The 12,528-nt window shown below is 37.2% G+C and overlaps 1 protein-coding gene across 2 annotated transcripts in view; it reads left to right on the top strand.

Annotated features, from left to right (window-relative positions):
- Positions 1-12,528, top strand: part of COL9A1 (collagen type IX alpha 1 chain) — a 60,257-nt gene that overhangs the window by 34,604 nt on the left and 13,125 nt on the right. For both annotated transcript variants that reach the window (XM_064710094.1, XM_064710095.1), the window contains 6 exons: positions 73-126; positions 1,221-1,265; positions 2,080-2,133; positions 2,228-2,281; positions 10,873-10,926; positions 11,681-11,752. In XM_064710094.1, coding sequence (XP_064566164.1) covers positions 73-126; positions 1,221-1,265; positions 2,080-2,133; positions 2,228-2,281; positions 10,873-10,926; positions 11,681-11,752 — 333 coding nt within the window. The remainder of the gene's footprint in view (positions 1-72; positions 127-1,220; positions 1,266-2,079; positions 2,134-2,227; positions 2,282-10,872; positions 10,927-11,680; positions 11,753-12,528) is intronic.

Below are 12,528 nucleotides of genomic sequence, written 5' to 3'. Positions count from 1 at the left end.
ACTCTGTGTTCCAGAAATAAAATTATCCGTCATGTTTGATTTGCATAAATTACAACTTAAAATGTTTTACAGGGTGAACCAGGAAAACCTGGAGCTCCAGGTGATGCAGGGCTCCAGGGATTGCCAGTAAGTATCAAGTATTTTACCTTTGAAAGGTAGGCTCAGTTCAAATCATAGAAGGGCTGTGCATTGGTTGATTTGACTCTGATGTTGGAGTAATTCTAGTGAAAATCTAAGCAAAAGGCTCAGAGGACAGTGTGTGTAATGCAAGGGGAAATTCTGCTATGTGTATGCAAAACCTTTGTACAGCAGTCTAAATCTCCTTAGGATGCCATTGTGGGGAGCTTGGCCTCACAATACACTTGTGGTCAGGATGTGACTCTTCTTGTGTTTCTCCTACCTGAGACCCCGTGGATCCTATGGTGTGACCCCATAATTAGGGCTGGTCTCTTAATATTGGCTGGGGCCCAGCTATTCCCTAACTGGGCAGGAAAAGCTGAGCTGCTAGTCTGACATACCTTCCATGAACAATCATCCTTTGATATTCTGCTGGCTCAGAACATCTGGAATGCATCACACTCGTGCTTCTTTCTGTGGGTGGCTTGGAGGTCTCCAGTGAATTCCCTGTGGGGAACTTACAGGGAATCACTGGTGCTTTATGGCTCTTGCAGAAGGTAATCCTCGTGCATTAACTAAGTCTGAAAACTGTACCAGTTGTCAAAAGCTAAACAGAAACCTCTTTAAAACACTTTGCTATAGGAGTAATTCCTGTGAGGAATAGTGATGGAGATGTTTTAAGACAGAACTGGACATAAATTTGTAATACTAAGTGAAATCCTAAGCCTGGAAGACAATTTAGTAAAAGCATACTTGCTATGAACTGTTGCAGAGAAGTGAGGGGGGAATGAAAAATGTCCAAAGGTATCTGTAAAACTCTATCTCCAGTCTCAGCACACTGGGACAAACATGTATTTCTAGTCTAAGACAGAAAAAGTCACAACTCCTTGCCTATCCATGCTACTTTTGCAATTTATGAAGAAAGAGTAATACTTCTTATCTGTTACTTTGTAAACAGAAAGAATTCAAGCGTGGTCCCTTATTGAGTAGGTGTTTTAATATCAAATAAAAGGATTAGAAATACTCAAGCATGAGAAATAATTTTTTAAACACCATTTCCAATCACCTTAACAACAAATAAATATAAATCTTTTTTCTTTCAGGGTTTCCCAGGCTCTCCAGGTATGAAAGGCATTCCTGGCCCAAAGGTAAAACATCTTGAGTATTGTCTTTCTTATCTAAAGCACAAATAAAGTGCTAAAGTATCTAAAGTTCTAAAATATTCAATGAAATTGTACTAACCTTCTCGTGTTAAGAGACAAACCTTAGGCTGAAGGAATTAAATACAGTTTTTATTCAATTTTGGCCTGTACATTTTCATGATTCTTGTGCTACATTATGTGGTTTTCATTATTCTGGGCATTAAATAATACCTTAAGAGGACCATTTCCTTTTAAATTTGTGGAGATCGTTGCTAGAGAAAGATTTTGATGTGCCTACCTCACTGCATCTTGAAATGAACCATCTTGTAATAAGAATAGTATTTATAGCCACCCTAAGCTGATTCAATCACAGGGGTTGTTATCTCTATTTAGGTAGCACCAGACTGCAGCATCAGTTCCAATTTAGTTAAAAAAATTGTTGTAGGATTGAGACAGAGGAATGTTTCAGACAATGATGCTTGAGTTTAGTTGTAAGTAATTGAAAAAGAAAACTAGACTGAGACATGATTTTTGTCTGAAATTACATGGAGTGATATTGCCTTCTGTGATTTGAAAGCAGCAATCAAATCTATTTGGGATTTGTCAGCACATAAACAGCAAAGGAACTGAAATCTGTCTTTTGAAAAATTAGGAAGTTTTGGTCAAAGTTAAAAGAACACTAAAAATAAGGCAGAAGTTATAACATTAACACAGGCTGATTGTATTTAGACCTTACAGCTTTGCTTATTTTAATTTTTGATTTCAAAATAGAAATGCAAACCGTTGGCTCTGCTTACATTTTTCATCTTCTGCCCAACAGGGTAATAAAGGTCCTCCTGGGGTGCCAGGGTTAATGGGAAATCCTGGTAAACAGGTAAAACCATCAATCTTATACAAAAGATCTAGAAAACTGTGTAAAAAAATCACTTTTCCAATTTGTTGCATTTCAAATTTGTTCCCCAAAACAGGGTCAGCAGGGCCCAGAGGGAGAAGCAGGTCCAACAGGACCTCGGGGACCACCGGTAAGTATGGAAAAAATTTCTAATTGAGCATGTATAAAATTGCAATGTCTCAAGATAGGCTTGCTGAAGCTATAGCCACAAGGTAAAATTATTATTTATCTGAAGTTCTAATTTTGAGGTAAATACCAGTTCTTTGCCTTCTGTACCAAGGGAATGTGCATTGCCACACAGAGAAATACAGTCCTATATATATCCAGTAATGTCCTGTGAATGTTTTTGGTTTTGGTAACAAGTTAAAAATTTAACCTTAGTTTATATTCTTCCTGTCTGTATTTAAATGTTCTGAGTAAAAGCCAAAAGAGAGGGAATAAGTGTGTTTTGTGACAAAAAGCTGGAAAAAACCTCCTGTTCTTCCACTGCAACAGTCTGGTTGGCATTATTAACATTGATATAGTGGTGTGAAGAATAACATTTATCTTTCATTGGAAACACTGCTGTTGTAATTTCTTTCCCTGGAGATTTTCCTTGACACTAGAAAGATTTGGAAGACTGGAGAAATTGCTGCTGGGCAGGTAGCTTGCTGCAGGAAATAAATCTGCTAAGAAAAATGAACTGATGGTATTTGTTAAGGCTCAGTTTTGAGGACAAAGAACAACTGGATACTGGAGAGTGTTGGGTACTTCTTTCTGATTCTCTCTAGAGGGGACCTGACATAATTTGAAGCTGCAGAAGGCTGATCTAATTTCCCTTTACTGTTAATCCTTCTGGGTGGAGAGGGATGAGAGTATCAGTGATTTGAAGGAAATTTTCATGCACAAATATTCACTCTGATGACATTAACCAGGCTTCAGGCTCTGTAAGCAATTGCTTTTCCAGGCTTCCCTCTTGCCACTGATACCCAGGGGATGATTTCCTGGAATTTCCTGAGCTTCTGCTATAATGCAATGACACAAGTTTTGCTCATGCAGTTGTAGAGTTATTCTCATTCAAGGTTTAGTGAGGTACTGTTTGTGATATATTTGTAAGGGTCAGGAATATCTTTTCTGAGCTAGCTCCTAAACATGCACCAGCAGTCACCCATGTAATGGATTCCATTCTCTTCTGATATTTTTTTTTCCCCTGTGGTTTATAGTATCAGGTGCTAGATGTATTAATGAGATCACATTTATTTTGGACAGTTTTTGCATTGCTGCTGTGTCCACAGCTGCCTAAGGATGATACAGAAAGGGGATTATAAGGGCATTTACTAGGATGGAATATAGGCACCTTCAGCCTACCAAATGCTCAACTTGCAAACAAGTTTTTATTTTTGTCTTAATTTTTATTCTTTACATTTAAAAGTGTTGGGTACACTTGAAAAGATTTTCAGCCCTGTTCTTAGACTGATACTGTACACTTGTGACAGGAACAAGAATTATAATTGAATCAGACCAAAGTAATTGCCCACTCTGATAATGCACTGTAATCTGCTGAACTATTCTTTTAATCCTTTCAATGTGAACATGAATTTACAAAATCAGCAGTCCGTAGAACAGGGGTTGACACACAAGGTTAATTATTAGTAACCCTGTAGATGAACAGAAATACTTAAAGCACATTAAATAGTGATTTTTCTTTTTATCACTCTAGAGACCAACAAGATATCTGGATTCCTTGCCTTTATTTTCCCTGTGTTTACAAAGTGCACTCATTTTGGAAAACATGTAAAGATTAGAACCAAAGCATAGAAAGAAAACTTTTGGTCAATACAACATGGAGAAAGGAAGTAAATTATTGATGATGAAGTAAGCTTGTATGTGTTCCATCAAATAGTAAGCTTCTTCTCATCTGTAGTTCCCTTAAAGCTATGAAGAGTCTTGGATAATAACTATGTTGGCTCTCATCAGAGGCAGCTTTAGACTACAGGCAGCATATGACTGGAATAACTCTCTAATTTAATTTTATTTTTTTTAGGAACACTTTACCTACAGAAAAAGGGTGTTTTTGTTTAGGAAGGACATAGTGTTGAACTACTGAACTTCAGCGAGCTTTGGTCTAATCTGAGTCAATATTTATTTCAAGGGCAGAATAAAGAAGGTTTTCTCTTTCTTCTGCAGCATCTACATGTAGCAGATACATTTTAACTTCAGCTTTTAAGATTCTGCCCTTCTATTTTTAGGGAAAAAAAATAAATCTGCTGGTTAAATAATTCTACGTGGCATGATTTTCAAACTTTTAAAACTAGACAATTTGGCAATAAGTTGAGAAAAAGCAATTATAATTCAATTGTAATTGTTCTAAAGAGAATTTTTCATATATAATTTTTTCATTGCTTTCCTAATTTGAATTTTTTTCACAGTTTTAACACTTGCTTGTTTTAGACTAAAGTTGCACAACCAAAGGCTTTCAAAGCCTGAGGAATTTATGGTTACTCTTCAGGTATTTTTCTTGGCCTAGTTCTTCTTATTTTGAATTATCCACTTTATAATTATCTGCAGTTTTTTCTTTTTTCCTCTCTCCCTTTTCTTCATTTTATTTTTGCTATAGAAGACTCAGGTAGAAGTCAGGAAGGGTTGGGCTTGTTCCTTGGAGAAAGAAAAAACCTTGATATTTTGCAGGATATGGGGAATTGTAGTCCCCTGGTATGTTGGTTGCACAGCAACAGCCACATGAAATCCTCTTCACTCCCCTATTTCACTTACCCCTGTTCTTTGCATTGCAACTGTGTGAGACATCATGGCTGGCAGCTCCAGGAGGGCCAGAACTCCAGAGGAAAGGACATCTGGGGAAGGTCTGTGAGGGGATAACAAAGCTGACTCTGCTAAAATGGCCAGCAGACTGGTATTTGCATTAGGGAAAACCTACATTCCCACATTTATGTTATATTTAAAAATCACGGGGCTTTTCAGCTTTTTCTGCTCGCAAAAGACATTTTTTGAGAGAAATTTTTTACTTCAAGTCGTTTTCTGAAAGGTTACACAAGGGAGCATTGTCATCAGTGGCTCTGTGGGACAAATAATACTTTTGTACTGTTTGCCAAATAACTTGTAGAGTCCCCTGTCATAAATCATGTTATTTCAGTGTATTGTATTTTTGAGCAGCTGTTGGAATGTAGCTGGAAGATATTGTTGCTAAACAGAAGATTCAGAATTTGGCCTTCTATGAATCTGTAAACTTTCACAGTTTCACAGGGCAGATACTAAATATTTGAAATACTAAATACTTGAAAACAAGATTACTAGCTCTAGTTAAAAACTCATGGCAAACTCATGCATTAGGAGACTTTTCCCTCACCTCTGACATAGATCTCTAGGAGAAACTTGCTTTTAAAAGTATCATTTTAGTCTATTATTGCTTTTCCTTAAAAAAACTTCAACTTGCGTCTGAGTGGGTAGGGGAAAAAAAACCCCTTTTGCTATTCATGTGTTCAGTTAACTAGAAAAACCACTGGAGCAATGTGGAAGTTTTGCATTTTATTTCTAAATGGAATATATTCTCCTCTCCACTCTTGGTTAACTTTATGTTTGCTTCACATTGTTCTAACCAATCCAAGTAATTACCAAACTCATTTGTGATTTAAACCTTTCTAAGTCAGTCATCATGGCAGGTGGGCCAAGGGAAGGAATTCTCAAATGTGGGAGTGTCATTCCTAATCAGTGGAATTTAGTCATGCTCCCTAAGCTGCTTAACCATTTTCTTTCATATTTGTTGAGATTTAGTAATCTAATTGAGTTTCTGCAGAAAATACTGACCCCTGCCTCTGCTTTTTCATCCCTTGCTTTTCTTCAATTATTTAACCTATAAATTGCTAACATTTTGAGAGCCTGTATTGCACCCTGTGGTTTTGCAGAGAGCTTGTAAAATTGAAGTAATAACTTAAAGTTCAATACATGTCTAGCAAACTGAGCAAACTTCATGTATATGCAGGGCAGCATTCATACATGTTGCTTTGTAATTAGGAAATAATACATGTTTTCCCAGCATTACCAACACAGACTGAGTATCCAGCTGCCCAAGATTTGGTGCCATAGCCCCTCTGATAGACTTCTGAGAGGCCCATGTCATTTGGGCTGGCTTCACCTCTGGAGGTGCCTTCACCATAAAGAGAGAACCTGGACAGTACCTTGGATTTACTACTCAAATGTCACACAACCTAAAGTTAGAGGAGAATGCTGTTTTCAGCATCTTAAGCCATTTTCAGCTAAATAATTTTCTGGTCTTTTAAGATATTTCTGTCCTGCCTATGCTGAAATGTAACTTTGATTACCCTAAGTCGTTTAGTCATAGTAACAAAAATGTCAATTTTCTATCATATTCCTTTTACATGACTGCAACAGAAATAATGTGTCACTTTCTGTAACTCTTGGTAGGATGGTAGGATGAAATGTCCTTGTCTCAGTTTATATGCTATGTTTAGCAATTAGTGGACATGTTTTTTATTCATAATTTCAGGCATGTTCCACAAGTGCTATCATAGTTTACATTCAAGGTAGAGCTAAAGGGGTTAGTTAACATTAGAGTGTTTATAGCAGAGTCAGAAGGGCAGAGCACATTTCCATCTTGGCAGGTACTTTTTATCCAGCAAACCTAAGTCTCTAGATGAATGTGGCACAACTTTTTGCCCCTGCCCAATTCTGCAGCATGGTCTGTACAGGGTAGCACTTTTTCTGTCATGCTTGCAGACTACATATCCCAGTCAAACTTTATAAGCTCCAAGCCTCTTCACTTCTCCTGGTATCCACCCCTGTCTTCCTAAACAACAGGCCAGGTTCTTGTCTGATACCTCTTTGTTTACCCCTCCACCTCCAACAACTTCCTTTGAGTTTTGGGCATGGTAGATCTCTGGATGTCAGCGGATATCACAGTGTTGGCTTCTCCTCAGCCGTGTAGACTGTAACCTGGGTAAAAAAATGGATTTTTTATGGAGCTAGTGTACCAAAGCTGTCCTGGACTTCAGCTAACACTGCAGACACAGTCAGAATGAAAGGTCTTTGCCCTCTACACTTGGCCACAGTATCACTTATGAAGGAAAGGATGGCTAGTGAGTTGCTGCTTCTGCCCTAAGCATGGCTTTGTTAAGAGGAGAGAACATTTCATGCTACATCTACCTCTTACCATTATCCTCAGCAGTACAATTTAATTATGGCAAAGTTACATTTAAGTAAAGTCTCTGAGAAAGTTACTTGTATATTTACTCTTCTATCAAACATTAGTTTACATACTTGGATGCTTTTCAATACTGTATTGAGGGTCAAAGAGTCCTGTTGATGCTTCTGCGGATAAATCCTTGAACTTAAATGAGTATTTCCTCTGAGATCTTGCATGACAAAAATTTGGTGAGTTTAAGTCTCATAAGTATATAGTTGATAAATGGGTTACATTTTGCAAAAACTTTGAATATGAAGTTTAAAAAATCCAAAATGTACTTTATTATTCTTTATTCTGCACAGATTTAATTCTCTTGGCTTACATATTATTAAATATATGTCCTATGACATATGTTTAATAATATATAATAAATTACTTATAATTAATGACGAATTTTTAAAGTAAAAACTCTTAAGTAAAGAGTTACATATTACATATGTACATATGATACATATTACAGTATATGCTGTGGATTACCTCTCAATTGATTCTACTTAGTGTTTCAGTTATCTGGGCAACCAAGTGAAATGCAAATTACCTGGAATATATTCTCATTCTTATTATTGTTCCACTTAATTGATGAACAGGAAATCAATAAGACAGTGAAACTCTCTTAGCATGCAAATGCATTCTGTAACTGTTTGTGAGAATTCTACAAAAGGATCAAGTCTTCAAAATTTCAGTGAGGATGAAAACCATCCCAGACAACTTAAAGGAAGATCAGCTGTAAATACTGTAAGGTGGTCTTATGTATGTTACATTGAAAGGCTGAATATAACAGATCTATGAGAAAGGCATCAAATCTTTAAACATATTGAGTGGCTCAGCTGTCGTGCCTTGAAATGAAGAGAAGGTAAATTTTGTGCTAACCACAAAATCTACCACAGGAGCTGTGGAAGGGCTGCATCTTGGTGATGTTCAGATTGCAGTGCTGTGCCACCATTTCACACTTATCATTTTCCATGTGCCTTTTCCTAGAGGCATGGAATGTTCACCAGCATGGATGCAAGTTGGTCTGTCTTAACTAGAGTGGCTTCTTTCCCTCCTTAAGCATTTCACCTCTAGGAAGAGCACAGATTCTGAAGTGTGTCAAAAGTGCATGAAACCATACAGATTCTGGCAGTCTTTTTGTTAAATCCAGTGCTGCATGCCTGTTGGTTTGTGGGTGGCCTGAAGCTATGCAGTTACACAGAGCACAGAGGGCTGCTGTATAAGAAAGGTGGGCTGAGGACATGGCCAAACTGCCTTCTGCTCTAATTCCTGTCCGTAGTGACTTACAGCACAGAGGAACATTTCATCTGGCCAAGAACAGATGCCAACACCTGAACCAGCTGTTTCAGAAACCCTCCTATAGGATGTGGGGAAAGTTAGGTGCTTCTAAGACGTGACTTATGTTGCATTTTAAATGTTTACATGAGGACATTTCAAGATGCCTCTTTTTCCTTCAGAACTATGAGCAAGCAGCTTACTTGTATAACCTATCCTAGGGCCATTTCAGTCTGGTATATCTTGGAGGAAGCATTAGAGTCTTTCTAGTTATGCCAGGGATGGGATTCCTCATTCTTTGGGCTCCAGTTACTCTTTTACTTGCTAAAACACTGCTGCAGATCTTGCAGTGGTGGCCCATAGTTTGAAATAATCTGTCCTTACAGACATAATGTCAGTGTTTACAAGGAAAAATACTATGCATTTGTATTCTGGTCTTCTGTAAACTAACCTCCTTCTTTGCCTCCTTAGAAAAGCATTTTGTTTGACAAAGTGCCTGTGGCGGGCATTTGACAAAAGATTTTTTCCGCATTTGAAATAAAATGAAATTGTGTGAACAGCAGAACTTTTGATATGCTTAAGAGGTTTATTATAAGATTTTAATTCTCTAAGGATTATACTGCTTTTGTTTCATCTCTGCATAGCGATAACTCTTATGGGTAATGAATGACTGTTATGGGTTTCATGAGAATGATATGAGAAACAAGTTTCTAATGTTGATCGTAATTTTAGTCTTCGCCTTTCCTGCATCAGAAATATAGCAGCATTTCAGGTCAGAGATGTAGTTCAGAATTTTGTGATTAAATAAAATTGCAATGCATTTTCTGGGTTGTAAGATGAAGGTGAGTTAGGAGACATTTTTCCTTTCTTTCTTTTTTTTTTCAACATAAAGGAGCTGCTAGAAATTATGCAAAGTGCTTTAAAGTAATAGGTATTTTAACACCATAGGATATTTTGAAGGAAATTATTTGAAAAGTCTGTTTATGTTTGGTTCTGTGATCTCTCCAGGGTACCTAATTATTTCTTAAATTGTAGAATTAGCTTTCCTAAGCTTGTGTGAGAAGTTGTCATTGCATTTATGACCTAATGTAAAAGGCCATGTCTGCCATCTCCTTTTATTTAGTATGCCACAACATTTCACAATATTGTCCTTGTTAGGAAAAAAATCCCCTGTATTTAAAATTATCCATTGCATGCAGCCCTAGAATGCTAAGTTTTGATATAATCTAAAATTGTCTATGTCATTGTATATTATTTTATTAAGTCAAATAACTAATAACATAATTTCTTGACATTTTATGAGCTTAAATGTATCTTTCTTTTATTGCAAATGGCACTTACATAGTCACACTGTGAATTTAAGAAGAGTTTCATAAATGAGACCTAAGCTTGTGTTGGGAGATTGTTTGAATTTATCTGTCCAGGGATATGTCTGTACATGTGAGAGTAAAGCTATAAAACTTATTGAGCTGTTCTGAAAAGTTTAACCATAAGAGACAAAATCTTTTGAGGAAGGTACTTTAGTTTGAAAATTGTTTAAAATCTTTGCAAGTTTGGCTCAATGTCAGATTTACCCAGAGTGTGTATTCAAGTGGCTGCATTAAGACATAGAGTTGTAGCACTAATGTGAATATGATGATGATCTGAATGCATAAACATGTCTGAAGTGAAGATATAAAGATGCAGTAAAGCACATATTTATGCTTATCACTATTATACATAGTGAATTTTAAAAGTTACCTCTCCCTGTAACACTCTAGACTTTTTTTAAACCTGAATGAGTTTGTTAAGCATTACTTCTGTATTCACTTTTCACATTTGTGCATTAGAGATCAGGTGCTTTAAATATGTAGTCATGTAGGAGCTCAGGTGATGAAAGTAAGCAAAAGCCTGTTAAAGTTAAGCATGATTGCCAGAGTTGTCATAGTGAAGTGATTGTGTTTGTGACAGGTAACTCTCAGGTGTGATCCCATGAAGGGAACTTCATTTTGCTTAATCGCTCAACAAAATTTTTTACTTGAATCATTTAATGCCAAGTAAAGGTTATATGTCATGGTTAACTAAAAATGTTTGCTCAGAAAGTTTCACTGGTTTTAATGCCTATGGTATTTTTGCACTATGAAAAAGAAGTTTCAATTAAACCCAACAGCTAAGTAGTGTAAATCACTTAATATTAAGGAAAAAAAAAATCATGTTTTATTCCCAGATCACAAGAAGAATTCCAGGAAATAATATTGTCCCTCTGTTTTTGCTTCCAGGGTAGCAGAGGGGAGACAGGTCCTGCAGGTCCTCCAGGTTTACCAGGGAAGTTGGTAAGCAGTTTATTTCTATATTCAGTATTCATGTTTACTTTCAAGGAGCTATAGTATCATCTGAACTACACTTACCCATTTATCCATACAGGGAACCGAAAATAACATTGAAATGAGTGGTGGTTCAGTTTCTTTTTCAGTCCTCTGTGACTGTGCTAATATTAGAAAATGCTGTTTTAAATTACATGGAGATGTGTGTGACTTTTTTCTTCTACTTGATAAGCCCATAAATCCTATGACATGCAAAGCTGAGCGGCACACTCCTGTGTGGGCTCCTGGGAGCAGGAGCAGTGAGAGACTGCCTTTCTGCTAGCAGCTACGTGAAACTAATGAATGGAGCACATTATGAATGCCACCTTTTACCAGAGCTCCAGCAGTATTTACACAGAATCAGTCAGAAGCATAGCTGGGGAGGTCTTGGCTGAAAGAGCCTACTGTTACAGAGGAATGTGCAAATCGCAGAGTGCAAGATCTTGGGAAGGATTTTTAAGAGAACCAGTCTGTCTTTGAGGGACTGGAGGGTAGAAAACTCTGTAAGTCATTTCTGTTGGGATTGTCAGCAATAAATTCATAGTAAGATTCTGTTTAAAGCGCCATACTTTGGATCAGCCTAATTTGCATCAGATAATCCTCTTTCATCAAGCTAAGTCTGTTCTGTGAATAAGGTTCTGCCCTATCTGCTTCAGGGTATGACCCTTAGTTGTTCATTCTAAACAAGATTGGCTAAGTTTACATCCTTGGCTTATTTTCACAGGGTCCCCAGGGTAGTATTGGACTTCCTGGACTGCCTGGTCCTCCAGGCCTTCCTGGTGGTAAAGGTGACCGGGTAAGGAATGCACTTGTACATGCAGCTTGGTGTCAGGAGTAAACACAACAAGTTGAGCACTGTTTTCAGTTTTTCCATGAATTAATATCTGTTTTCTTGTTTTGTATGTAGATATTTAACTGCTTGAAAGTGGTGCTCTCTGTGCCCATTAACTGCTTGTAGCTCATAAATGTGTAAAGGAAAAGTCTTGACAGTGCCACTTAGGGGACTGAAATAAGATTAGTGATATATAAATTATTTTAGTTTTTTAAATTTGAATCATTTAAAGACCTAAATTGTACTGTGAATCATTGACACAGCCAGATATGAAGTGATCAGTCAAGATCTGTGGTCACTATAGAGCTTTGCAGCTTCAACTCCTACCTACAGCAGTAGTGATGCCTGTTACATGTCTTAGGGCCTCCTATGGAAATGCACATGCTAGTGCAACTATTGAGACACCTATGCATAAATGCAGAATTACAGGATATAAATACTTCCTCAAGTATTTTGTTGAGAAGGAAGGATTGAGCCCCAGGGCCCAATAACTGCAGAATATATCTTGCTTTGCTCAATATATGTTAGTGAAGACAGTGCATAAAGCCAGAGATGCTTCTTATCTTCTCTTGGCTGTAGGAGACTACAAAGGATGGAATTCACTTGCCTAAATTCTGACATCTTTGATATAAAAATATTCTCTACTGTGCCTTACTTGAGGCATGTCTACATGAGTATTAAATGAATTACACTTGTGCAGTGCCTCTTACATCCTCCTGCCAACCAGGGCACTATTGGAC

The sequence above is a fragment of the Zonotrichia leucophrys genome, chromosome 3 (assembly GCF_028769735.1).
Source record: "Zonotrichia leucophrys gambelii isolate GWCS_2022_RI chromosome 3, RI_Zleu_2.0, whole genome shotgun sequence".
Taxonomy (NCBI): domain Eukaryota; kingdom Metazoa; phylum Chordata; class Aves; order Passeriformes; family Passerellidae; genus Zonotrichia; species Zonotrichia leucophrys.
The sequence above is the reverse complement of the archived record's forward strand: the minus strand, read 5'-3'. Positions and strand labels throughout refer to the sequence as shown.